Here is a 26,906-nt window from a genome sequence, read left to right as displayed (position 1 = left end):
TAGCGAGTTGGTCCTTTGCGCTCCAGCTCTTGTGTTTGTCCGAAAACGCCGCGACCGCGGCGCATGCGCAGTTCGCTGTTCTAAAATGTTCATTGAAGAACGAATCTTTTGAGTGATCTGATTCTAAAGATTCAGTTCACCGAAAAGAACTGGAATGCACATCACTAGGAAGAAGTCGGCAGGTACCCAGCATGCACCGCGAGGAAGAAGACGTCGTGCCAAGGGCTCGCTAGTACGCATGTGCAATTCAGATTATTTGATGTTATCTTTTTTTAAAACCAGGCAAAACTATATTTGTTTGGTTTTCCTTAATGTTTTTTGTAGATATTAAAATTAAAATATACTTATTCAAAAAGAACAACATACATTAACAGCTCTTTTAAAATCCCAGGCATAACTAATCAAATTCTAACTACACAATTGATTAAGTTGACAAAGTACATTCATTATTCATTAAAATTACAATTATTATGCGTCGATAGCAAACCTGTTAAACTAAAAAATTAGAAACACATTCTAATGGAATATTCCGTTGTTGTGTACGGTCAAATCAATCGATAAGACTTTACTCAATTTATACTGTCTGATCATCAATCCAATTCAGCTGTCAGTGGAAGAAGCGGACCTTAACCAAACAAATGCTTCACATTTGCCTTTCCCCTATCATTTCATAAATAGCTCCGCTATTTTTCAACCATGGAGTTGTCTGAAATATTGTACAACAAAGCGGAGTACATTGAGACGGTAAATTATTCTTTTTAGACGCTGTTAGCTAGTGTGCTATGTAGCTAACTAGCTGGATGGGGCGTTGGACCACAATGGCATCAGTTGTGTTAACCTAAGCGATATCTCTCGGTATTAATATCATATTAATTGTGAATTTCAGGCGTCTGGCAACAAGGTGAGCAGGCAGTCGGTGCTCTGTGGAAGTCAAAACATCGTACTTAATGGCAAAGTAAGTTGACAGGGATAAGATGAATCGTGTATTTTTTTTTTATGAATTACGTTGTGGTTTTAATTTTTGTTTAACTCTCTCCTCCAGACCATCGTTATGAATGACTGCATCATCAGGGGGGACCTGGCTAATGTCAGGGTTGGCAGACATTGTGTGGTTAAAAGCAGGAGTGTCATTCGTCCACCGTTCAAAAAGTTCAGCAAAGGGTAACAAATATTTTTGTTCTTATGTATTATTTGGTGAACAATGTTGTGTTTTAATACAATGTACACACATGTACTACTGGAACGATTAGACGCTTCCGTCACATGAAAAGAGTTCATTTGCTTTTACTTTATTTCATTTTTTGGGAATAGAACTTGAGTTGGTATTTCAAAAGATGATTTAAATGTTTTCAAATGTTTTTGAATAACACAATTTCTTTGTTTTTTGTACAAAAGTGGGTAATATTGGAAAAATGTGTTTTAAATTCGATTCCTCCCCGGCAGTGTGGCCTTCTTCCCACTTCACATCGGCGACCACGTGTTCATCGAGGAGGACTGCGTTGTGAACGCAGCCCAGATCGGATCCTACGTCCACATCGGCAAGAACTGCGTTATTGTGAGTTTGCTCTCAGACACACACAACAGCGGTTCACCCGCTCTAGTCGGTCACATGCAAGTCATGATGAAAGCAGAGTTTATGCTTTTTTTAGTTGCTGTGGAATCACTGAACAACACACAGTTATTGTATTTCATGAATATATTCATGTTTTGGGGGAAAAAGTGAAAAATCCATGAAAAGATGTGAAATGTTGTCAAATGTCACTCGGTATTTAGACCCCAAATGATCTCGGTTGTTAATTTTGACTTCCCACTCTTGAATTTTTTTTTCTTTCAATTGAATTGAATGAAACTACAGTGTTTACAGCTTCAAGTGAAGCAATTTGGGACTTCATAATTTAGCATTCCGTCCAGACAAAGTGACATCACATTTGCGCAATGTCACATTTCGGACCACTTGAAAAATTACAATGGAGGACGCAGAGAGATTTTTTTTTTCAAGCTGGAAATCCTTATCCTGGAAAGTCATTATTTGGCGTTTGTGTCAGCTAAAGAAAATATGAAGGTATGTTGTTGATAGAGGCTGAAAGAGGTAATATTTAGAAATATTCAGTGTAGGTTTATTATTTATTATTTTTGCTGTTCTCATGCTCCTTTCTTACTGTTATTTGTCTCATTTTCTTACCTGGCATTTAAACAGGGATGTGTAGACTTTTGATATCCACAGTATAGTATATATAGTTTGTATGAGCACTTTTTATGAATCGTGATAAATAGCTCACCTAATTGGATTTTTTTTTTTTTTTTTATAAATACTTTTGTAAATGTACATGTGTTGAAGAATCTCCTCCATGACAGATTTTAGTCTCTGAGTAAAGATGCGGTGTTTTAATTATTAGTTATCTATCAGCCGTAGTAATCTTGAGGCCCAGAGCACAAAAAGAAATGAATGAATCAAATATACATTTGAATATATACTTTTTTCATTTAGTATTTGTCATCTTTTTAGGGTCGCCGTTGTGTGCTGAAAGACTGCTGCAAGATCTTGGACAACACTGTCCTTCCTCCTGAGACAGTGGTGCCTCCTTTTACCGTCTTTTCTGGATGCCCAGGTCTCATACACACACACACACACACGCATCTTCCTAATTTTTATTCTGTTCTTTGTGAATATTTTAGGTGTTAAACCTGTTTTTAAACCTTTCAGGTTTGTTTTCCGGGGAGCTACCAGAATGCACACAGGACCTGATGATTGACGTCACTAAGAGCTACTACCAGAAGTTTCTTCCCCTCAGCCAGATATAAAGGTTGCAAGGTCTTTTTAGTTACAACCGTCTTTTATTTGTACAAGGTCCAGCTCGCTGTCTACATGCACAGGGATGCCTTTGAATCCCTAAAAGCAGAGCTTGAAGTGAAGTGCTGTGCCTTGAAAAATCACAAAACATTTTTTTGTCCCTTTTGTTTATATCATAAGGTAATTTGATGTCACATTATGTATCAGAGAGAAAGAAGGAAGGAGAATGCATCTTTTGAAGGAACTTATGACTTTCAGCCTGTCAGTGAGGAAGTCAGATAAGACTAACTTGGACCAAAACGCTGTTGGAAGAAACACTAGAACTGAACAATGGGATTCCTCATTACAGTGTACATTTGTGTGATGTCATTGAGCAAGAGACAGCATCTCATCCACTCCTAGAAATGCCTCGTGTGATCTTGGTAAATTAAATGATATTGAAAGAATTTGCTGCATTTGTCAGTCATTCCTTTCATATCTAATTGTAAGATGAGATAAGCTCAAGCGCCACTGAGAATAAACACTGTAGAAAATGGCTGAATTTCATGATACTTTGCGGTTGGTATTGTGTCAAGTACAACACAGTGTATTATAAAGTTTATTTTGCAAATACAATGTGTATATATACATTGTATTTGCAAAATAACCTTTATGATATTATATATATGCAGATGTATGTTTATCATCGTATATATATGTACATATATGTATATTTGTGCATATATGTGTATTTAACTGCCAATTTGTGGTTCTGGGAGGACGCAAATATAGGGAACGTGAGAAAATGTAAAGGTTTTACTGTAGCATCATCTAGTGGCTAGAAGTAGAACTGCGTGAAACTGTTTTCAGTTAACTCTTAATGTATCTTTATGTACGTTACGTTTCTTGTAATATCTACGTAGCTGTGAGAACAAAAACAAAATCTAAATCAAATACAGAGGCCACTTTTCATCCCCCCCCCCCAAAAGTTTCAATGACTCAGTCAAGTTGCAACTCAATTGTTTTATTTCAGCTTTACAATGTGAACCACATATATTATACCAACAATTAAATGTTAAGTATATAGATTAGCCATTTATTACTTTTTTGACAATTGTGTATGAAGAAAGAGCTGATGATAGTATTGGCTTCAAACATGTGGCTCAAGTCTGCCCGTTGTAGAAAGTGACAAAAAACAAGAGTTGGGATTAAATTCCAAATGTTTTTGTTTTGAAATGTAGCTCTTGTCTTCACACACACACACACACACACATACGTCACACTTTAACAGATGTGACGTGCAACAACCACCGTGTTGCCTTTCAGTCAAAAGTGCTGCAGATGCGAGTGAATGTTAAACCACTGAGCAGAGTAAAGCGTGTGGAAAAGGAAAGCTAAGCAAATCATCCAAAAAACTGCCCAATTTGAAACAATAGAAACAGGCTGCCAACAAATCCTCCTTTCACCATATTGTGACACATTCAGGCAAGGGGGTGTGAGGAACATACAGCCCTCAAGAACATTGGATCTGGCCCGCCATACAATTTGAAAACAAATAAAACCTCAGAGGAATTGCGATATAAGTCTGAAAATATTTAAACAGCAAATGCTTACAATATAGAATAAACATTTGTTTGGTTGGATTTTTTTTTTTTTTCTTTTTCCACAATTTAACAAGACCCCCCTGAGGAAGGACTAAAAGATTTCCCCATGTGTGATTAAGGGACTAAAACTTCCATAGATTAAGTGTTTTAGTTTTAGGGAAAGTTCCTATTGAAAAACAAAATCCTTCCTATGATAAATTAACAGCACTTCTTTTTTTCCAAACTGTACAAATCCAAACAAACAGCCTTCAGCAATGACACCTTTAACATGTGGTCAGAGGCTGTGTAGTCGAATGAAATCCCACTTTTCATTGTTTTTACGACAAAAAAAAAATGAAAGAGACAATAAGACGAGCCAGTAATCATGCAGGAGTATGAGAGCTGAAGTAAAACAGATTTGAAGTGTCAACAAAACTGACATACATTTTGCCACTGATATCAACGGTGGGTCACTTCAAGTGTAAATGTCTCCAACACATCAGAGCCTGACCGGAAATGAATGCGTCACTAAATAATAGGCATTTATTGTCTTTTTTAGTGACGTATTCCTTTGATTCTTACAAGACCGGCGTTCTCACTTTTATGGAAACAAAACAGACGAGAACTAGAAGCGAGAGCTCTGCCGCTCGTGACGGAACGCGCTCGCCCGCGTCCGCGTTAGAATCGGCGGACGCTTACAAACTGCGATGCAATGGAAGAGCCGATTTTGTTTGCATGAAACCTTAAGTGCAAAAAGCCTTATTGCAACTTATTGAAAACGTCGCGCAATCACATAGAAGAGCAGCAGCTGCTTTTTAGAATAAGACTGAAAATTGGGGCGGGGGGGGGGGGGGGGGGGGGGTTGCGTTATCTGGAAAAAAAAATATTTTCAACAAATACTAGAATAACACAAAAAAAGGCGTGAAACTTAAGATTTGGCTATCGCTGTTGAAAACAGCGAAAAATAATGTTTAACACTGGCGGTAAAAGAAGAGAAAGTGGTTGAAGCGTCGGAAGGACAGGGAAGGACATCAAATGTGGGCTGCGAGTGAACAGCGAGTAACAGAAAGAAGCGTTTTGACGTCCTCGGTGACACCTCACTTCCTTATTAAGGTGGTGGGTGGGGGCGGGGGGGGGATAAGGGCACAAATGTGTCAAGAATCAAGTGGCTTCAGCACAGTGTGTCTTCACCGAGGGACAACTGCGAGGATCCCTCCAACACGGTGGAGCGGGTGCACGCAACGCGCTCCGATTTGATAATAGGAAGGGAGACGACGAGTCCCGCCGTCTTAACGGAAAGCTTCGGCCCGGCTCAGATCAGCCTGTTGCGTTTGTGAGTCGGCGAGTCTGTGATGACGTCACTGCACTGGGTGGAGTTTCGTTTCCTGGCCGCACCTCCTCCGCCGGCCGACGCCGAGCCGGAAGAGTCCAAGTGCAGCGCCATTTCCTCAGAGATGAAAGTGTTCAAGTCCACGTCTAGAAGGCCGTTACGTCGGCCGCGGCAAAGCGCCGCCGAGCCCGACGAAGCCCCTCCGCCGGCGCCGCTTCCGTTACTGCTGCTCCCGCTTACGTGCGTAGGAGACCCCGGGGGGCCCGAACGCACGCTGATGCTCGCCATGGCGCCGCTCAGACCTACAAATGGTAGATCGGCAAATTAAGTCAAATAAGATCCAAAACAAGGCGGAGGTTTCATCCCAATAAAAGCAGAAACGAGAACGATCTCAGAGATATTCTCGCTCACAAACCCAGCCGAGTGGCCTCCTGCTGTCACGACTGGCCCGCTCTGAACTCACTTTATCTCGGAACCACATGCGGACAGACATTTTCTGTCTCACACTTGTACACACAGTGGGAACCCACCATTGAATCATCGTTCACTGATGAAATGTCAGACTGCTTCCTCAGTTTGACTGAGTGACTCATTTGTAAGGAAATGCAGTCACATTCGATGTTTGCTTACCGTGGAGTGCGATGGCCTCCCTGAACGGCTGGAGGTCGGCTTCTACAGACGAGCCGGTCTCAACCGGCGAGTTAGCCCGGCTGGGTGCCACCATGGCCAGCCTTGTGTTGGCCCTGCTACTCCTATGTGGCGGTGCTTTGCCACACAGGAAGCTGATAAGATCCTCCCTGCGGATGGTTCTCCGGCGCTTTTTCACCCAGGCTAACATGTCCTACAAGGTGGTGTAGAAATGACAAGAAATTCAGAGGCTTTTTTTTTTCCCCCCCCAGCCTATTTTTTCTTAACACTAATACGAGGCCAACCTTATTACGCCGCTGGTGTCCTATCTGGATGCCCCTGTCGAAGCTTCTCTGATGGGCATCGACGCTTTCTAAGATGATTGAAGTTACAGTGAAAAAAAAAAAAGCTTTAAAAACATGCTTTCGGATGCCTTTACACAATATGTTGTGATCTCTCTACAAAGGCTACAGAACAGAGTCCAGTGCAATCTCATTCTTAGTGTGACATGGCATTTGTGTAGCTGTAGCTGGCGAATTCCTAACATTGTAACAGAAGAGTAAAAAGACAGTAACGTTGGTATTGGTCATACATCCCAGACTTTGAAGTCTGTTTATGTACAAACGTTTTTTTGTCCCATTACGTCTTGAGTATTCTGAATTGAAACAAATCAAGACTTTTGAGCATTTTCGAAATGATGTTACTTGACCTTAAAGGTTCCATTGTATGTGCTGTGTATACAGTGTTATTGAATCTGACAATTAGAGGTTATCGGCTGTATTTCCAACTCCAAAGTAGAACGATGGTGAGGTGGCAGTGGTACCTTTGTATAAGTTTGTGACTGCTGTAGCAGCATTCTGAAATGGCACCCACAGTGACAGGCCCTGTTGATGGCATACTCGATCTTTGGGGGGGATACAAGAGGGGCGAAGGGGGTGGTCATTTGGGTTATCCAGATATGACAACATGAGGCAGCTAAAGATCCAAGAAGCACATCAAGGTGAAGCCATTTTATCTTGGGTGTACAAAGTCACTCGCACCAAAATAAACAGTTCGCGAGCTTGGCAGCAAAGAAAGGAGTCGCTCCGCTCACCAGCTTAAGTGTCCTCTCAGCAGTAAAGTTGCAAAGCAATGTCAAACATATGTCGGTGGACACAACAAGCTCTAAAAATATGGACATCGATGGTCAACACGAGCAGATCGTCGGAACTGGACGAGGGCGAAGCAAATTTCACACAGGCAACTAATAATATTCACGCCATTTTGTGATTGGAAGGCTGGCTAAGCTACACGTTGTCTCGATAAGTGTACACTCAGCAGCTGACCGGGTGTCTAAGTGCGAGCATGTGTGCTGGGCTGATTAACTTTGGTCGCCATTCTGCGAGACGTGGAATGTAACGGCGAGGAAAACAGATGGTAACGCTGACAGTTCAACAAACTGTCATCTGGGAATGTCGCGTATATACGATTGTTGTTACCATCGCCATTTTGTAACTAGCTTGGCTAGCGACGGGTTACAAAATGGTCCACCATCGAATCATCAAACTAGTATATTGACACTACGGCATTTGTGGATTTGTTGTTGATGGTTTTCTTGAACAGACGCTGTTATGTTCGCCCAAGAAGCAACACGGGGCTCTTTCGGTTTCCCAACTTATGGCCATCAATCAAGTTCATAGTTCATCTTCGCGTTTGACAAGTTTATGTAAATGATGCACTGCTCGGTCGGTTGTGCAAGTTGCTGTGTACACCAGCGAGTCAGTCAGAGTTTGATCAATGTATCAAAATGTCAGTAAGGCTGAGCTAAGTTGCTAATCAACAAGCTAAAGGCTCGGTTGACGGTGTCATCATGCTAACAAGCAGACACACAAGAAAGCGACGGCTTCAACCTTTGTATAACTGTGCCACGGCGGTGGCAGAGTTCTGAAAAAGATGCCATAGTTTATCCTGGTCGTTGTCGGCCTCCTCCTCGCTCGGCTCCCTCTGCTCCGCTTCGGCCAAACACTGCCGCTCCCATTTTGAGAACCAATGCTCGGGTCCGTGTTCCTGGATCTCCGAGTCGCCGTCTTCCTTCTTCTCCTCCATGAATACGCGAACAACTTGGAGAAACCTTACTTGTAAGAGTTGAAGGTACGTATGTGGCTGATATTTCGAACTGCGTGAGAGTCCTTGAGGGAAGAATAGAGCGTTTTTCACTACTTCGCACTCGATTGTGCTTTACGGTATCTCGACCATTTCTGAAGCTGTGCTTAGCCGACTATTTTCTGAGTTGCAGACGTCAGGGATATATACAATCGTAAACTACCTTGTTGTTCACTTAGTCCCGCCCCATCGTCGTAAACTTGACGGTGATTGGTCAAATATAACCAAAAAGGCGGGGTTTATCTCCAGAGCCACAAGTCCATTGCGTCCTGGACTTGCCCTTCACTGCGCTGCCACAAAAGAACCTCCGTGAAATTTCCCCATTCCGAAAGCTTGCAAGAGAGCGCAAGCGTCTTCTAACTACAATGCCACATGTAAATAATGTTAGAAATTAAATGATAATGCTCAAAAAGTCGTTATTTTGGAATTCCTTGTGCTCTTTTGAATATTGAATGTGTTGTCATTATCATCGCTATGATTTACTTTTTGAGTTGTTTTGTAATAAATGTAATAAAGGCGTCGTTATTCTTTTGTTTGGTTTTGTACAATAACTGCAGTAACGTGCAAAAAATGAAACATGAAAAATATAAACGCATTAACATTACCAACAGAAATGACTGTTTTCTTGCTTTTAATGGCGTAGGGTATTGATTTGTATAAATTACGTTTTTTAATATACCATTGATGTCTGTATATACGCATAAAACATAAAAAACGAGTGGTTTTCTGAGCAATACACAGCAAAACGAGGCGGATGGGGCGATACGAGCATGACGTCACACTCAGGTACAGCATACGTTTATTTTAAGAGTTGCCCCTCTTGACAAGTTCAAAACAAACAAGATCCGCCTCACGAAGATGGCATGGACCGGCAACAAAGATGGAACGAAGGGTATGCTTCTTTTCCAACGCATTTTAGGTTGTCAAATGTTTCTCTTGTGTTTTAACTGGGGACCGGTTCAGGGTGAACACCACGTTTCGCCCAAAGTCAGCTGGAATACTGAAAAGAATAAGAGGTAAATTTACTAGAAGGTGGCATTTTTATTAAGTGTTTCTCAATGCTATGACATTTTCTTTTTTAGATGACAACAAACGTTATGTATTCCGATGTGAATTCTAATGTTAGTTTATTGCCTAATAACATGTTCCATTGGGTCTATTAATAGAGACACGAGTCAACAACTATGCTTGTGTGGCGACTGCAACTCAAATTAATCTGATTGTTGAAGTTATTGTAAAACTTGAGTATTTTTATAAAATTGACTTATTGGTGTTTTTTTAAGATCGCCCACTTTATGCGCTAAATGTCCCAGTTCCGTGTTGATACGAACGTAAATTCACATTTTCCTCACCCTCATATTTCCTCTCAAAATTGACAGGTGGCCATTTTGTTAATACTAAAAAATGTACTCGTGTAAATAACATAAAAACATGGACCACGCGCGCTGGTAACATCACAGACATAAAGGGTTATTATCAATTGACATTTCTCGTGGCGGAGTTCGCCAAAGCCGACAAAGATGAGCACAAGCTAACGTGATGACATATGCTCGGACGTTTGTTGCTTGACCTTTTCAAACTGACAAATGAATGTACGTCCACCGGTTCTCAGAATATCACTTTTGTGTATTGTGATCATATTTATCCAAGTGTCAACGGATATAAATTACACAGCAGCACTGTATACACCCCCAAAAGTCCATACTATTAAAAAAAAAGAAGTTTAGAGGTAAGTGACGTAAAATGCAGAAATGCATATTAATTGGTACTTTGCAAAAAAAAAAAAAACAAGGCGCTAAAATACACATGCATTGTAGACGCAAATGTTTATCAAAAGCAAGACAGATGTATCATTGTTGACAAGTGTATTTGATATAGTTATAGTCCACTATTACATTGTGCAGATTTAAAACTGCAGTAAAATGTACTTAATTTAATTAGAATATATTGCACTTCAAAATTAAATACAAATTATACATAAGTAAATGTTAGCAACAACAACCACACCAGTTGAATTTCACTGGATGGTTAAATACAACTATACTGTACCTATGTAGGTCGTGATTCTTTTTTGAGTATCACTTGTTAGAGGATCATATTTATGAAACCATTTAGTTTGTTCTAGTAGTTAGTTCAGTTTATGTTGAATACATATTGTACTTTTTTTTAATTAAACAGTTATTTAAGTTTATTGTAAATGCAAATTCGAGATATATCTCGGCAGTGACCACGAGAGGGAGCCCGCGTACCATAAATAAGACCCATACGACACTGAAATTAACTGATTGTGTATTTTTTCCTCCCCTTTTTCCATTATGCGAAAAAAAAATTCCAATTTGATACTGATTGTAAAAATTTTCCTCCACCTTTACCATTATGCTAAAAAAATTCCCAATTTGATAGAGGCTCACAGGTTGAAACGTTTTTGTTTGATTTAACTGATTGACCGAATAATTCGGGCTGACGTGTACGATACATTTTAAAATATATACAATTATGATGCAATGATTCAAGTTAGCAACAATGTTCAGGTAAAATGAGGAATATGACGAAGCGGATGTTAAACAGGTTTCAACATGTCTTTTTTCCCCCCAGTATAACAGAGTAAAGACAATCAGCTGCAAATGTCCCTGTTTTTAATTTGCCGTACTTTTTTTTTTTTTTTTTTTTTAGTGAAGGATGACGCGCATATGATGAGTATTTCGCATGCCGGTGAGCGGTGGAAGTGAACCTTTGCGGGGCTGGGCCACTGTTTGGATCTCCATGCGGATGTGACATTTCATTGAAGATCGCGGCCGCCATTTTGACTCAACACATTGAACCTCGCACAAACGGACGGGAGGAGCGTGTCGAGGGCCAGCGCCACTCAAGTCACAACGCTTGCATGATCACGCACATTCCTCTTGGGGAACGGCACTTTGACGGGAATGCGACGGCCTGCCGCTTTTTGTTAGTAGGGACGCTTTTGTGGGTGATCTGTTTGGATTGGGGCCGCGGCAACTCTCATCTCCGCGAACTTCCAAATTAACGTCAGTGCAAGCTATTCCGATTTGCAACCTGGTTTGAATGGATAGCTTTCTCCTCCGCTCTTCCCCAGGCGAGGGACACACGGAGGAGCACACGGACTGGGGATATCGCAAGCAAAGTTGTTGAATGTGTGTCTACTGCCAGAGCTTTTGTTTTCATTGTTGTATCTTTAGCGTTTTTTGGCTACCTTGTGTCAGGTAGCTAAGCTAGCTGTAAACCGGCTATTTGTTCCACCAGGTGCGGGTCGTGTTTTTGCTCCACACTTCCCGGTGGAAAGCCGGAATAATTTAGCTCCTTTCAACGGGCCTCCCTCCTCGGAGTCCCGAGCCGTAGTCCCAGCAAGCCAGCTACTCGCACCCACCAAAGGCGCCGAAATTGGGCGAATAGCGAGCAAATACGTCCGCGTTTCTCTACCCGCTCCCCCGCCGACCTCCCCTCCTCAATCCCCGGCGCTGACAGCGGACAAGGCCGAGGTCGCAACAGAGCAGGCCCGGCCGCCCAGGCTCGAGCGGTCCACCCCACCTCCGCATCTTACCACACCTCAGCAGCAGTCCAGAACCTGGTTCGCATACGAACCGGCCTCGGGCGACGTCGACGGCAACCGAGAGAGTAGGGAGCCCCGCATCGCAACAAAAGCTGCCAACATGAACCACCACCATCACCACACGCAGCAGCAACAACAGCAGCAGCAGAAAGCCGGCGAGCAGCAGCTCAGCGAACCCGAGGATATGGAAATGGAAGGTTAGTGATTGCACTTGGAAGCATTTGTTAAACCACTGAGGCCTTTACGCGAAGTGTGCATGAAGTTGCATCCGTGCAAGGGGAGTTGAACTTTACAGTAAACATGAGGGCCCGTAGCTAACCGGCTGCGTTTGTGCTGATTGCGCGTACGTTGCAGCATACTTTTGCAGAGTTGACCTCATTTGCTTTATAAGCTTAAGTTTTTGTGTGACTACATTCAAGTTATGATTGTGGATGCTAAAGAAAACCACCCAAGCAAGATGGTTAAAAGTCGTTTGAAGCATTCATTCATATGCTAAGAAAGAACACGTTTCGTTTAATTTACTCTTCGCGTTAGCTCATTCTCTTGTAAGTGGATCAGTGCTGATGTGCAATTTTGAGTGTTTGTAAACACTGGGCTTGTTAATATGATAAATTAAAACAAACTGCTGGATATAACATTGCCATTCTCTTGGGGTGACTGGTGGGTGGAATTTTGACAGCTTGTAGCTCCTGCGTTTCCTTGCTGAAGAGCCCACGAATACATTTTTACGTGATCGAGGCATGAAGACCTACTTTCTGAAGCTACTCGACAAATTCATGTTATGCGTTAGCATCATCATGTTTGGTGACGTGAGGACACAAGGGGGGCCTGAGAAGTAGAAACTCGTTTTGGGGCCTTCCCAACGTGAACGCAAGTAAACTTTGCTCGAATTACAATGTATGCTTCTGATTGAGACTCGATGCTTTTCAGCCGGTAAAACGTACGCTTGCTGCTAAATTGAAAGCCATGCAATTAACAGCAAGGCCCATTTGGCTTCGTACGTTCGCTAAACACGTTAGTTAGCTTCTTGAGCTAACGCTGACGGAGGGGGTGTGTGGCGTTCTAAAATGGTGGCCTGTGTTTTACAAGCTTCTTCTTGGCACCCGTTTAAACCTTACTTTCACACCTCGCGATTTTTTTAAGCGCGTATATCTGTACTTTTGGGTGATAATTTGTCCTCTGTCGTTTATCGCAGGCTGTTAGCTCCTACTTGTCACGGTAGCAGCTAATGGTTGCTAATGACGGCCTTTAACAGAAAACGGACGCTGGCTAAGTGTTTGCTAACGAGCTATGTGGCTAACGCAGCTGCGTCAGTGCCGCTTTGCCAAATTGCTAATGGTATAATATGTGGCGTGAGTGCGATCGAGATAACAAATAATTCTAAAAACAGCCGTGTGTTGCTCCAAATGTGTTTTAAATGGCGATATGGTGGTTGGATGTTTACTAATGTTGCCGCCGCAGTCAGGCCAGGCCCACTGTGGAGCAGCGCGGGGATTTGCTGCTTCATTGTATGAGACCGAACAGCATGGAGCTCGCCATTTTTAATCATCTCTGTTTTTGTTAGTCCACTCAGTAGTCGCGGCACATCTGCCAGCAACATTGCAGCAAGCACCCGTAACTCGTCAGCGTGTAGACTATATCAAATGTGTTTTTCTTCCCGATGATCATTTTAGATCAAGTACAAGTCTGCGAGCCCTCAGCATCCACTGCGTCACTTATCCCTATTGATTTGAATTTCTGGTTAAACGCACTGTCAAGCGTTCTTAACCAGCACACAAGATGACTCGTTCAAATGGTCGCTTGAATTTACTATGTATTTACTAGTAATCCTGAGGTACTTCGACTTATTAAATGTTGCATTGTATGCTTTTCACGTGTAGCAGCCTCCCCTGATATGTTTATCATTTTACCAGCCGGATGATGATTTCAACATAGTTTTGCATAATATTTTAAACTCACAAGCTGTAACTTCCCATGTCACAATATGGTAAATTTCGTTATTTACAAATCTATACTGTTGGTCAGTCCATGATGTCGGTGTTACTTTTACAAATACCGATCAGTCTAATGTTGAAAATGGTGCATTGTTAAGAACACCAAGTTTCGTAGGTCTCCGAAAAATGGAGGATTTTGGAGGTGCTGAGTTCCAGCGATAAACATTTGTGATGCAGCGTTCAAAAGGACATCAGTTATTTTAAAATCACTTGGTAATGACCGTCTTCCCACAAACACTGAAGCCAGCCCCAAATGCAAGAGAAAAGCATGGTCATTAGTTTATCAATCAACCAGAGCGACTGGCGAGAGCTTTTATTTGTTCAAATTTGAAGGAAGCAAACAAGCGCGTATTAATAGCTTTAATGGCAGTCTGGCAAACAGTTGCTGTGTTGTTCCACTGACAAACCGGTGAGTCATGTTTTTGGGGTCAGAAATTACGATTTATAACCTCCGGTACAACCAAAATCTGTTAGAGGGACCTATACCATTAGCTCATTCATGATGTTGGATTAAGTCCAACAGACTTGTTCATATTTTACCAGTGTTTCTTGCAAAATTGGACAGAACCCATCAAATTCTGAGGGAGGTTTCTCATGCAGCCCACCAAGTCACACCACAGATATTTCAATATGATTTGGGTCGAGACTCTGGCAGATGTCAATTTCTCTTAGGGTGAATCCATTGTTTTGTTCTTGTGGTTGTACGCTTTAGATGCAGCTTTTCGGAGCCTGGAGTTACACTTCCATGCAGCATTGTATTCCCAAATGCCTGAGGAGGTCGGCTGGTCCATGACTCGTCCCTCTGTTTCTTTCTTTTAGGCTTGCTTGAATGCTACAACCCTTTACAAAAAGGTCAACATGTCTTTAGTCACTGTCGGTAAATTTGCCGATTCACGTGACCTATTGAAGGAATCCTTGAACAGTGTTATGTTTCTGGATCATTGATTCTGAGCATATATCCCACGGAAATGGATTTCCAATAATGGATGCCATGTGTACAACAAGAGGAGAAAATTTTATGACTGATGTCCTTGCTCCGATCGTCATGCAGAATAATGGCATTGTCCCTCTGTTTCTGTCCGCTCAGCTGGGGATACAGACGACCCTCCAAGAATTCCAGCCAACCCAGTCATCAATGGTAACATGGCCATGGCAGACGGACACAATAACACAGAGGAAGACATGGAGGACGGTGAGGAGGGCACACAACTTTCATTTTGCCATTAGCATGAGCTTCCCTTTCTCACTTCCTCCCTTTCCCTCACCCAAGACACCAGTTGGCGGTCAGAAGCAACCTTTAGGTTTGTGGTGGAGCGCTTCAGTCGCCTCAGTGAGTCAGTTCTCAGCCCGTCCTGCTTTGTCCGCAACCTCCCATGGAAGATCATGGTGATGCCACGCTTTTACGCGGACCGGCCACACCAGAAGAGTGTGGGCTTCTTCTTGCAGTGTAATGCGGAATCAGACTCCACGTATGTGTTTTCTCTCTGAATTATGACTTTGTCTGACGAAGTAGGATTTGGTTGTACTGCCATGTTTAATGTTCACTTGGCGCTTCATGCAAAGTAGTACTAGATGAAGAAAAATGAACACCGCCACAAATGCATGTTTTTGTACCCACATTAAAAAAAAAAACGCTAAAATAAACAACAGATGGTAAAATGCACAGTAATCAAATACACATCAAGTAGATGGATTTTTTTCCCCCTCACTGCTTCTAATGTTCGGTATACATTATGGTGATATATACAATTTTGGGAGGTCTCGCTTTTCTCTTCAAGAATTAATATTTGCTAAGACTAAGTGCCGCCTTCCTCTGCCAGTGTTTTGTTGACGAATAGTCTTAACATTGTTGATAGGACTGACATTGTAAACAACCTGCGCAATAACGTGAAGTAAGCCTTTAGTTTAGATAATAACTATATGGCACCCTATCGTGTTGTCTTCAGGTCATGGTCGTGCCATGCACAAGCCATGCTAAAGATCATCAACTACAAAGACGACGAGAAGTCGTTCAGTCGCAGGATTGGTCACCTGTTCTTCCACAAAGAGAACGATTGGGGCTTTTCCAACTTTATGTCCTGGAGTGTAAGTACATTCCCATTCTTTTTGTTTCAACTTTCTGGTGCCCTTTATGAACTCGATGCCTGACATTGTTTTGCAGGACGTCACTGACCCAGAGAGGGGCTTTATTGATGACGACAAAGTCACATTTGAGGTCTACGTCCAGGCGGATGCCCCACATGGAGTAGCGTATGTAGTTTTTAATACTCTTTGTTGCCCCAGCTGTCCAAGTCTGGCTTTTTCAGCAGCACTGTGTCCATGAAGGCATGCGGCATTCCAACAATAACGTTTATTTTGTATGTGACCAGCTGGGACTCAAAGAAGCACACAGGTTATGTAGGACTCAAGAACCAAGGAGCGACCTGCTACATGAATAGCCTACTACAGACACTCTTCTTCACCAACCAACTACGCCGGGTGAGATGTTTCGTCCTTTTACACGTCTGTCTGTTCATTTAGAAATGACTATAATGGTGGGTAAAAAAAAAACAATAGTCGTCCTAAAGTGTCAATCCAATCATTGCAGGCAGTATACATGATGCCCACAGAGGGAGACGACTCATCCAAGAGTGTTCCTCTGGCACTGCAGAGGGTTTTCTATGAGCTGCAACACAGCGACAAGCCCGTTGGCACCAAGAAACTCACCAAGTCTTTTGGGTAACTAAATATTTAAACTTTTTTTAGAGTTGGTTGTGTAGAATTACAAGTACCTCATTTTTTAGGCTATAAATTGCTTCAGGTTGTAAGTCGTACTAGTCAATAAATACATCATGAATTTGAAAAATATGGTCACTAAAGTGATTCTCATTCTGTAGTATACTTGGGTTAGGATGAGGAAAAATGAAGCGGAGCATTTGTCTCCATAATGTTTGCATTCTACACATTGCCTGCTTGTCTATTGATATAGTGTGTTGGCTCAGTATATGAAAAATTTACATACTTCTGAGGAACCCGGCTTACCTGAAATTTCCGTCTAATGTACTCTTAGTTCACTCACGACTGGCCAAACGGGCATCAGCTTTCATTGCATGCTAATTTGAATACACTACAACAAGGGTTCTGAAACCTTTTAGAGTTGAGAACCACTCTACTGCACCATTGATTGACACGTGGCAGTCATGATGCTCTTCACTGCCTGAGTAATCTGATGTTGTCACATGGTTTTAGGTAACAGACTAAGAACTATTATTATGTGGAGGTCCTCACCAAAACTAAAGCAGATACTTGAAGTGTGCCTTTTTTGGAGTGTCGTTCATGTAAATGAATGGTGTCTCAACCCGGAGGGAATTCTGCATGGTAATCTGTAGCTACTGTCTCCTAATAGCTCTTCTGTTTGTTTCTGTTTGTTTTGCAGATGGGAAACTCTAGATAGTTTCATGCAACATGATGTTCAAGAGCTCTGCAGGGTGGTGAGTTTTAATAAAGCAAAAACAATGTGTATGTGTGTTACTGCTGAAAACAAATTTTCTGTGTTTTGTTTTTGTGTATTTCAGCTCCTTGACAATGTGGAGAACAAAATGAAAGGCACATGTGTTGAGGGAACCATCCCGAAACTCTTCAGGGGAAAGATGGTGGTAGGTTTTCTATCCGCATCATTCTCTTTGACAGGCGTGTCATGTTTGGAGTTAAGTGGTTGTTGAACAATTCTGCTAACTGGCTTATCCAGTTTGACGCATTAACGAGGTGCTCACAACATGTATGAAAAAGATTGTTCAGAAATTTGAAGTCTCACAAGTATTGTATTTACAGTTTACAGATTACATATGTGTGCATGTGTGTCTCTCCAGTCATACATCCAGTGCAAGCATGTGGACTACCGATCAGAGCGGATAGAGGATTACTATGACATCCAGCTTAGTATAAAAGGAAAGAAGAACAGTGAGTATGAGCATAACAACTTTGGGCTTTTTTTTGTAATTTTTTTAAATAAACTTGTTTCCAGTCGTACACAGTACACAGTGATTTTAATTGAGTAGTTTTTCGGTCAGCACTGGTAAAAATGTCATGGTCGGTCTGTGTTCTTGATAAAAACATTCAAATTGATGACTTCATTTGTTTTACGCTACCACCATTTTAATATCGAATCTGGCAAATGTTCTCCCTTTTCCAGTTTTTGAGTCATTTAAGGATTACGTTGCAACTGAACAGTTAGATGGAGACAACAAATATGATGCCGGAGAACATGGCCTGCAGGTAAGCTTTCATTCCCAATATGTCCTACCCAAATTAATTCACACATGTCGTACTTTAGCCCAGTGGTTCCCAACCTTTAATCACAGCACATATTTTACATTAGAAATATATATACTTTACAATCGTGTCCTTTCTATTATTCAGTATATGACCATTTCATTGTTTTGCTTGTAACTATATTTTGATGGCAACATTGATAAGGTTACCAAGGTCGGTAGCTATTTGTAGATAATGTGATTTTCTGAGCTATTTAAGTGAAATGGGCTCATTTCCTGCGGCACACCGGATGATCTCGCACAGCACACTGGGCTGCTGCGTAGTGGTTGGGAATCGCTGCACTTGCCTAATAAGGGTACCCCACAACCTGTCAAGTCAAAATTCAGGATGTGATGTCCTTACCAGGTACTTGTTTGTTTGCTCCCTAGGAAGCTGAAAAAGGAGTGAAGTTTCTCACTTTCCCACCCATCCTTCACCTGCAGCTGATGAGGTTCATGTATGATCCGCAGACTGACCAAAACATCAAGATTAATGACCGGTATGACAACGGCAGCAGCATCACTTCAACATGCTCTCTGTGAAAAGCAAGCTGTGACCTTGCAGGGCAAATTATTGCCCCTAATGGTTATTGGAACAATCCACTGTGACACCAGCTGATTTTTCCACATAGATTTTTTTCACCCTAAGCTTGCGAGCCATGAGTCATCCCTGTGACGATGTCCTCCATTACATTGAAACCATAGAACGGAATGTATGGATTGCACATACTATGCCAGGCAATCATCAAAGTTGCCCATCTCTGCTTCAGAGTGTTGAATATAATGAAGAATATAGAGTCTCCGAGGCGCAGTTGAACTTTCATCATCCGTCCTGTTCTGTGCTTGTCCTGTCTTGGGTAGGTTTGAGTTTCCAGACCAATTACCTCTGGATGAGTTCCTTCAGAAGCCCGACTCCAAGGACCCAGCCAACTACATCCTGCACGCCGTGCTCGTGCACAGCGGGGACAACCATGGCGGTCACTATGTCGTCTACCTTAATCCAAAAGGAGACGGCAAAGTGAGTGTCAAGGAACCAATAGTGAGAACAACTTTTTTTTTTATATTATTCATTTCACCAAAAATTCTGTCTTTTTGTAGTTATGTGTGGATTGTTTGCGGCCGATAGATCTGTCAGCTCTGTTGTTGGATGAGGAATCTATTTGAGATGCAGTCGAAGATGCTCATCTGTCTGGCCACAGAAAGCATTTTCATCCGTGAGATCTATACAGTGACTTTTGACAGCTGACTTTTCAAAGCCTACTCATTCAAAAGCAGATTGGCTAAATAATCCCTGTCACCAGCAGAGTATCACTGACAGAGCATCAGCCAGAGCATGTCTTGAAATGGAGTTTGAAACGCTCTGCTATGTGGTCACTTAACCTACATAAATGGTTGTCTTAAGTGCTCTGTGCCACTCTCTTCTTTTCTTTTCCTCCCACCCTCTCCGCCCCGTCCGCGCTCCGCTGCAGTGGTGCAAGTTTGATGACGACGTTGTATCACGCTGCACCAAGGAAGAGGCCATTGAGCACAACTACGGGGGACACGATGACGACCTCTCTGTTCGCCACTGCACCAACGCGTACATGTTGGTCTACATACGGGAATCCAAGCTGAGTACGTAACACCGGATTTATGGAGCGGAGCCAGCCGGCTTCCGTGCACCTCGAAAGGCTGCGTAAGCGATGGGCTCGGCTAACGCGTGCGTTTTATCTATTCATCCCAGGTGAGGTGCTCCTCCCCATGACTGATGTGGACATACCCCAGCAGCTGGTAGAGCGTCTGCAGGAGGAAAAGAGGGTAGAGGCACAGAAGAGGAAGGAGCGTCAAGAGGCTCATCTCTACATGCAAGTTCAGGTGGGGAAAAGCAAACGTCTTCACATAGTTAGTCCAACAAATTTTGGTTTTATTTTGACTGAACATTATTTCGCGCCTTCTACCGCTGAGCAACCAGCAATAAAATGAAAATACATGTTGCGCTTTTATTTTTATTCTTTTTTTGTCTTATTTTGGATATGTGGGTTTGGTATTTGTGCAACAATGGAGACTCGTGTGACGTGCGAGCCGCAAAACTATTCAGGCTTCGAAGCTAAACGTTAGCAGGTGATTGTTGCTGGCATGGCTGTCCGTTTAGTTGACAACGTTCGGTAATAAAAGGAGTCTTGTCTTGTCAGTCTAAGCAGGCCGTCTGCTGTGGACAGTCAACCTCTGTTTTTGGCACCTTTCAATCTGCTGCAGGAACTCAAGAAACCAAAGCATTCTCTTTGGCTCAACACTGTATTTAGTATATTTTGTATTGTATTCATCCCATGGCTTCTCCCTGTACACAGATGGTGACAGAGGACCAGTTCTGTGGTCATCAGGGTAATGACATGTATGATGAAGAGAAGGTGAAGTACACCGTCTTCAAGGTCCTGAAGAGCTCCACGCTGCAAGAGTTTGTCCAGAACCTCTCCCAGACCATGGTGAGGAATACGCTCAGGCCAAGCTGAGCCTTTGCACTTTTTATCACTCTTTCCTATTGTGTTGCTGATGATGCTTTTCACACCGTCCTCGCCAGTTGTTGGCTTCCTATATCATGGCCATTTTTCTGCTGAATCAATTTGAACATGTGAAATCACTCCAGACACTTGCAAGACCGTCCACATGAATGTTTTGGTGTCCTAAGAAAATAAGGTAGCGCTGTCGAAATAGACCGAGACTTGTTTGTTGATAACTTTGCGTATTTATTATATGTTAGACCAGCAAATAAGGTATCTTTTATCAATCCCCAGAGGGAAAATGGCAGAGTGTACTTTGGAAGCGCGACCCAAGCAAATTGTTCTCATTCACACGGTGAAAAGCAGACACGCGGCTGTCAGACGTCTGAACGATACAGGGCAGCAGATGGTTGCACAAAGATGCCACTGTTTAGTCAACAGCCCAATGTGTTTACACGACACCTGCAGCGATGTCACCATTATGATTTTCCCAATTGCACCGTGAATGCACTACATTGATGTGCCTGCAGGGTTTCCCACAGGAGCAGATGAGGTTGTGGCCCATGCAAGCTCGTACCAACGGAACTAAGCGGCCCGCAATGCTCGACTACGAGGCCGACTGCAACAAGTCGGTGAGTGCTTGCCAGGAAACATCTCTTTTCTCTTTATTATCGTTTCCGGCTGGTCAATGACCTGATATTTTTCTCTTGTAGATGATTGGCTTGAGTGACAACGAGAATCCATGGACAATATTTCTGGAGACGGTGGATCCCGAACTGGCAGCCAGTGGGGCCACGCTACCCAAGTTTGACAAAGATCGTGAGTACCCAAAGCTGAATTGAGACAAGGTGCCCTGTTCTATGTTGAATGTCTCATTTGAAGAGCTGGTGCTGTCACCGTAGCTTTCAATCATCTGATGATATGGAATTTGATTGTGCACCGTTATTTTTCAACTTGATGTCCACGATGAAATAAAACAACATTTTTGGATATTTTTTTTAACTTGTTTGAATATTTTGATCAGAGCATTTTGCAAATATCCCATCTTTCTCCTCCTTTCAGGTGATGTCATGTTGTTCTTGAAGATGTATGACCCCAAAACCAGAAGCTTAAATTATTGTGGACATATCTACACGCCTATATCCTGCAAAATAAGTCAGTAGCAGCCCCATCGGGATAACACAGCATGTAGTATACAACGCCACGTCGAAAAGCGTGGAATGTTTATTTCTGCTCTTGTGTGTGTGTTACCAGGAGACCTGATACCCGTCATGTGTGAGCGAGCAGGCTTTCAGCAGGAAACTAGCCTTATCCTCTATGAGGTGATCTATTTCTGTCACACGCACTTGTTGGCACGTTCCACACACTTTCCCACTTTCACCTTTTGTACAAGTCGCTAACTCTGACGCACTCTTCTCGTTGCACATTTATAGCGTCCGATTTTCTCACATACACAGCAGCGAGCTTAACGTTGCCGATTTCAAGTACTTCATGTCCCACAATGCCCTCCTTGTTTGTTTCAGGAAGTTAAGCCCAATCTAACAGAGCGGATTCAGGACTACGATGTCTCTCTGGACAAGGCCCTGGATGAACTCATGGATGGGGACATCATTGTCTTCCAGAAGTGAGCAGCACTGCTCAATGTTTGTTTTTCCAAACCAAGAGAGCCACACATTCTGCTGTCATGATGCATCCATTCTCCTTCGACTATGCAGGGACGACCCGGAGAACGACAGCAGCGAGCTACCGACGGCCAAGGAATATTTCCGGGACCTCTACTACCGAGTAGATGTCATCTTTTGTGACAAGACCATCCACAATGACCCGGGCTTTGTGGTCACGCTCTCCAATCGCATGAACTATTTTCAGGTATAACACTTTGAAACGAGTGGAGATATGATCCGCTAGCTGCCAGTGCTAACGTGGATGGGATGTGTGTGTGTGTGTGTGTGTGTGTGTGTGTGTGTGTCAGGTGGCAAAGACGGTAGCCCAGAGGTTGAACACAGATCCCATGCTGCTGCAGTTCTTTAAGTCGCAGGGGTAGGAGGCTCGTCACTCTCTCACACCCACCCACATGCACGAACGCACGATAATAGAGGCCTGCATGTGCTGCCATTGACACGGTTGACTTGGATGACATGCTGAAGAAATGTTGCATAACCTGTCCCCCCCCACCTTATTTTGTTGTCTCCCCTCTTCCTCCCACATCTTCTGCCTTTTCTGCACTTTTCTGCCCACTTTTTGACCTCCACGGCTCCCGCCCTCCATCCCTTTGCCCTCTGCCTCCTTTCCCCCCCTCCTTTGCCCTTTTCTCCATCCTCCCCCCCCCTGCCTGGTGGTGTGGTGGCCAGGTACAGGGACGGTCCAGGGAATCCTCTCAGACACAACTATGAGGGAACACTGCGGGACCTGCTGCAATTCTTTAAGCCTCGGCAGCCCAAGAAACTCTATTATCAGCAGGTGACGACGTCGTGCTTTTGTCGTTGAACTAAGACAGTAGACAAAACAGCAATGTGTGTCATATTCATGTCGTGATTTTCCACCCCTTCACATGCAGTTGAAAATGAAGATCACCGACTTTGAGAACAGGCGGAGTTTTAAATCCATATGGCTCAACAGCCAGTTCCGAGAGGAGGTAGGCCCGTACGAGTACACCCGAACATACCGCTCGACGTGCGATGTGAAGAGTTAAACACCCCTGCTCTCTGCAGGAGATCACCCTCTACCCGGACAAACACGGTTGCGTCCGCGACCTGTTGGATGAATGTAAAAAGGCAGTGGAGCTCTCCGAAAAAGGCTCTGAGAAGCTCAGGTATCTCATCCTCACCCTCACCCTCACGCCTGCGCGAGCATCTGTGTTTCGGCCATTTTCTCGTTAGATATGACAGCGGTGTAGAGTTTTAATCCGCCCTCCTTCATCCTCCCCGCAGGCTGTTAGAGATAGTAAGCTATAAAATCATCGGGGTTCACCAGGAGGACGAGCTTCTAGAATGTTTATCCCCGGCTGCCAGTCGCACCTTCAGAATAGAGGTCTGTATGTGCACCTGTCTGTTAAGTCCGCTTCTTTGCTGCCGTCTCAATGGTCGCGGGTCAGTGTGACCCGCTGCATGTTTTATAAAGGGCAAAAACGAACACTGCAACACGAGTAGTACAAACTATTTTGACAAATTCGACCCATCGAGGCCTTGTTAAAACGTGTTTTGCTTGTTCCTTATATTTCTACTGTGACTGCTCTCACTCTTGTCGGTCTTGGTCATCCAGGAGATTCCCGCGGACCAGGTTGATTTGGACAAGGACAGCGAACTGCTCATCCCTGTCGCTCATTTCCACAAGGAAGTCTTCGGCACATTCGGGATCCCCTTCTTGCTCAAAATCAGACAGGTTTGTCTTTGTGTCTCTGTTGTGCAATTGTCCTTTTTTTTTTTTTTTTTACTCATCTCTGCCCTCGTACCAGGGTGAGTCTTTTCGGGAGGTGATGAGGAGGATCCAGTCAATGTTGGAGATCCAAGAGAAAGAATTTGAGAAGGTAGGTACAACACCCAAGTGGCTTTTAACATTGCGCACCTACATCTATGTAACATGTTTGCTCTGTTCTCACTTCTGCAGTTCAAGTTTGCCATTGTGATGATGGGCCGACATCAGTACATCACTGAAGACGAGTACGAGGTCAACCTGAAGGACTTTGAACCACAGCCGGGTATCTTGAGCTCATGATTTTTTGTTCCCCCCCCCCCCCCCCCCCCCCCCCCTCCTTACAAAAACCTGCCAGCAGTCCATTGACAAAGGTGTCTCTCTCTCTTCTCTCTTGTGTGTCCTTCCCCCGCACCGCAGGCAACATGTCTCACCCGCGCCCCTGGCTGGGCTTGGATCATTTCAACAAAGCTCCAAAGAGAGGTCGCTACACCTACCTGGAGAAAGCAATCAAAATTCACAACTAAAGCAGCCCGTCCTTCCTCCTCCTCTTCCTCCTCCTCTTCCTTCCTGCCTACTTCACACCATAACTGACTGTAACCAACCTCACGGGTGTGCGCGTGTGGAAGTGTGCGCTTGAGTGTGCGTGCGCATGCACGTGTATGTGGGCGCTCGTATGTGTGCTCATCACTTTTGGCCCCCCTCCTTGCCTGGACACAAGCGAGCTCTGCACTGGCTCTTGTCTTCGGCTCCCCCTTTTGCTGCAGCTGATGGATTCTCCTTCAACTCCAATATAAACTGCAACTATGAATTCCTGTTTTTTTTTTTCTTTCTTTCTTCGTGTTTTGTCTAGTTGGGGTTTTTTTTTTTTTTTTTCCAATCTCTTAATTACATTTTACCCCTTTCTCTGGCTTTTCTTAACTGTCGACTGCCCGTGGTGTTGTCTGGAAGTGGCAGGAATTAAATTGGATTTTAATATGTGGAGAAGTGTGACACAGGATAAAATATTATACTATAATGTATATATCTATATAAATATACATAAAGTTCTAGACTTAATTTTTTCCCTCCTCCGCCTCAATTTATTTTTTTTTTTGGGTGGGTTGATTTTAAATAAACGCTGCTGTGAGGAGAGTTGAGTAGAAGTACGTTTGCGAGGACTAACAGGCAGGGAGGATGAAATTTTCTCCACAACTAAACAGCTGGGAGCTGTTAAGATCCATCTTTTTACGCAGCCCGAGTGTGCTTCTTATATTTTCTGCTCTTGCCCTTTTAGCGCAACAACAAGTTAAGTATTTCCACGTTTACGCACAGTTGTCCTCACTTAGTTGTGTTGGGAGACTATTTTTTTGTCTTTCTTCAGAACTTGTATACAGTAATAAGAATCCACTGCAAATGTTTGAAGAAAAAAAATAATAAAACGGCGAAAAAATGAGGAAGATATTTGTCTCTATTTCATCTTGCACGCTGGCACTTAACGTCAGAGAGCTCAGGACTGGAAAATGTCAATTTGGATTTGTTTTTTGTGACAGGCAGTCCCTGGGTTTCTCTTATTTGTTAGTTTGCCGCTTTCTCAGTCATTCCTCCCGTGTAACACCAAAGCAGCTCTCCTCTCCATCAATCTATCATCCCTTTCTCCTGTCTGCTCTGAGTATGTGTCTCCCCCTGGTGGTTGGGAGCGTTAAGCGCACTGTGCTTGTGTGGTAGGGAGCCGCAGTCTTGTCGAGCTGGCACATTGAGGATTGTGTAAAGGACAAAAACCAGCATTGTAAGAAACTTAAATCCCCAGTGATGATTTTTTTTTTCTCAAGCACAGGTGGAATGCTCCTCAATGCTTAGTGTGGCTCTGTAAAGACAACATTTATGAATTGTATATTTAAAAATATGAACATGTAAAATTTAAAGAGGAACACTCGCCTTTGTTATGGGGTGCAGAAGGAGCCAGTTGTTCATATTTCTTGTGTGTAGGTTTTTCTTTTTTTTTTTTCTTTGCGTTCCTGATGTATCATTTGACAGTTCTCTATTCTGTTACATTTGCATATGTTTTCCAAACTAATTGCATCAGTTTTGTCTCGTCTCAAAGTGCAGTACAAAGATGACCTACAGAATCACATCAGTTTCTTTCCAATTGAAAATCCTCAGTGTAGCAGCAGTGTACGACAACTATACCTGTATATTGCCTTTTTGCTGGAAAATGTATGTTGAATAAAATTTTCTACAAAAAAAATTGCTGCTTGTTATGTCGTTGGCTGACCACCTTAACTCAAGATCTTGAAAATAAAACTCATTCTACAGAATGCATACATTTTTTAGGGTCATCACACTTTAAAAAAATAACCCCCTTTTGTCCATGCACTTGAGTGACTGCAAGGAAAATGCATGTCACAAGACCTGCAGGTAAGTGACGAATGTTTATTCAATAAAAACACGTAGAGGTGGGGCTCTATAAAACTTACTTGAGACTTATTTGTAATAATTGCAAGTTAAGAAAAAACGCCCCCACCCCATTTGGAGGTCGATTTATGCTGAAACAGTGGCCAGAAAATTGTTCTAATTTGCTTCATAAGCTGATTTAAATCTCAAGGAAAATATCTTAACACCTGTGAAGCACACCCGTTCACACGGGTGGGCCATAAGGGGTCGTGCCCACCCCTAAAAAACAACCTTTTTTTTTTTTTTTTTAAAGTGTATTTATCTTAGAATCTGTTTTGT

At 43.0% G+C, this 26,906-nt stretch overlaps 3 protein-coding genes across 7 annotated transcripts; 2 read left to right on the top strand and 1 right to left on the bottom strand.

The window, feature by feature from the left end:
• Positions 1–561: 561 nt before the first annotated feature.
• dctn5 (dynactin 5) lies at positions 562–20,728 on the top strand. Of its 2 annotated transcripts, XR_005098512.1 has the most exons (7): positions 562–744; positions 887–955; positions 1,043–1,161; positions 1,444–1,555; positions 2,507–2,609; positions 2,705–2,918; positions 20,715–20,728. XR_005098512.1 is itself a non-coding variant. In XM_037256423.1 (6 exons), exons 1-6 carry the CDS (start codon positions 697–699, stop codon positions 2,800–2,802), a joined length of 549 nt encoding a protein of 182 aa, XP_037112318.1. In that variant the 5' UTR covers positions 562–696; the 3' UTR covers positions 2,803–3,342. The 2 variants fall into 2 exon arrangements, 1 of the variants encoding a protein (XP_037112318.1); XM_037256423.1 differs by lacking the exon at positions 20,715–20,728 and having other exon boundaries at positions 2,705–3,342.
• On the bottom strand, positions 3,774–8,595 carry c8h16orf72 (chromosome 8 C16orf72 homolog). The gene is made up of 5 exons (XM_037256422.1): positions 8,200–8,595; positions 7,134–7,214; positions 6,616–6,683; positions 6,314–6,524; positions 3,774–5,985 (listed from the first exon to the last, which is right to left on the bottom strand). The coding sequence occupies exons 1-5, from the start codon at positions 8,393–8,395 to the stop codon at positions 5,666–5,668; spliced, it is 876 nt and encodes a 291-aa protein (XP_037112317.1). The 5' UTR covers positions 8,396–8,595; the 3' UTR covers positions 3,774–5,665.
• usp7 (ubiquitin specific peptidase 7 (herpes virus-associated)) lies at positions 11,657–26,420 on the top strand. Of its 4 annotated transcripts, none has more exons than XM_037256419.1 (31): positions 11,657–12,220; positions 15,105–15,209; positions 15,288–15,486; positions 15,964–16,102; positions 16,179–16,267; positions 16,387–16,495; positions 16,605–16,735; positions 17,433–17,487; positions 17,572–17,652; positions 17,866–17,956; positions 18,189–18,271; positions 18,697–18,806; positions 19,168–19,345; positions 19,776–19,920; positions 20,030–20,160; positions 20,634–20,768; positions 21,314–21,415; positions 21,497–21,602; positions 21,846–21,938; positions 22,038–22,105; positions 22,307–22,407; positions 22,499–22,652; positions 22,756–22,823; positions 23,135–23,243; positions 23,341–23,418; positions 23,495–23,595; positions 23,714–23,813; positions 24,045–24,164; positions 24,238–24,309; positions 24,390–24,480; positions 24,615–26,420. In XM_037256419.1, the coding sequence occupies exons 1-31, from the start codon at positions 12,124–12,126 to the stop codon at positions 24,719–24,721; spliced, it is 3,348 nt and encodes a 1,115-aa protein (XP_037112314.1). In that variant the 5' UTR covers positions 11,657–12,123; the 3' UTR covers positions 24,722–26,420. The 4 variants fall into 4 exon arrangements, with proteins under 4 accessions (XP_037112314.1, XP_037112313.1, XP_037112315.1 ...); XM_037256418.1 differs by having other exon boundaries at positions 11,717–12,220; positions 23,141–23,243; XM_037256420.1 differs by lacking the exon at positions 11,657–12,220 and adding an exon at positions 12,759–12,897.
• The last annotated feature ends 486 nt before the right edge of the window (positions 26,421–26,906 follow it).

Source organism: Syngnathus acus, chromosome 8 (assembly GCF_901709675.1).
Source record: "Syngnathus acus chromosome 8, fSynAcu1.2, whole genome shotgun sequence".
NCBI classification, from domain to species: domain Eukaryota; kingdom Metazoa; phylum Chordata; class Actinopteri; order Syngnathiformes; family Syngnathidae; genus Syngnathus; species Syngnathus acus.
The sequence above is the reverse complement of the archived record's forward strand: the minus strand, read 5'-3'. Positions and strand labels throughout refer to the sequence as shown.

Bases quoted from the DNA above. Each gene is read 5' to 3' on its own strand.
- dctn5 (XM_037256423.1), top strand. From the start codon at position 697: ATGGAGTTGTCTGAAATATTGTACAACAAAGCGGAGTACATTGAGACG. The intron at 956-1,042 runs GTAAGTTGACAG...TCTCTCCTCCAG, and splicing joins ACATCGTACTTAATGGCAAA to ACCATCGTTATGAATGACTG. The intron at 1,162-1,443 runs GTAACAAATATT...CCTCCCCGGCAG, and splicing joins TTCAAAAAGTTCAGCAAAGG to TGTGGCCTTCTTCCCACTTC.
- c8h16orf72 (XM_037256422.1), bottom strand. From the start codon at position 8,395: ATGGAGGAGAAGAAGGAAGACGGCGACTCGGAGATCCAGGAACACGGA. The intron at 7,215-8,199 runs GTTGAAGCCGTC...TCCCCCCCAAAG, and splicing joins CGTGGCACAGTTATACAAAG to ATCGAGTATGCCATCAACAG. The intron at 5,986-6,313 runs GTAAGCAAACAT...TACCATTTGTAG, and splicing joins GGAGGCCATCGCACTCCACG to GTCTGAGCGGCGCCATGGCG.
- usp7 (XM_037256419.1), top strand. From the start codon at position 12,124: ATGAACCACCACCATCACCACACGCAGCAGCAACAACAGCAGCAGCAG. The intron at 16,103-16,178 runs GTAAGTACATTC...ATTGTTTTGCAG, and splicing joins CCAACTTTATGTCCTGGAGT to GACGTCACTGACCCAGAGAG. The intron at 23,596-23,713 runs GTATCTCATCCT...TCCTCCCCGCAG, and splicing joins AAAGGCTCTGAGAAGCTCAG to GCTGTTAGAGATAGTAAGCT.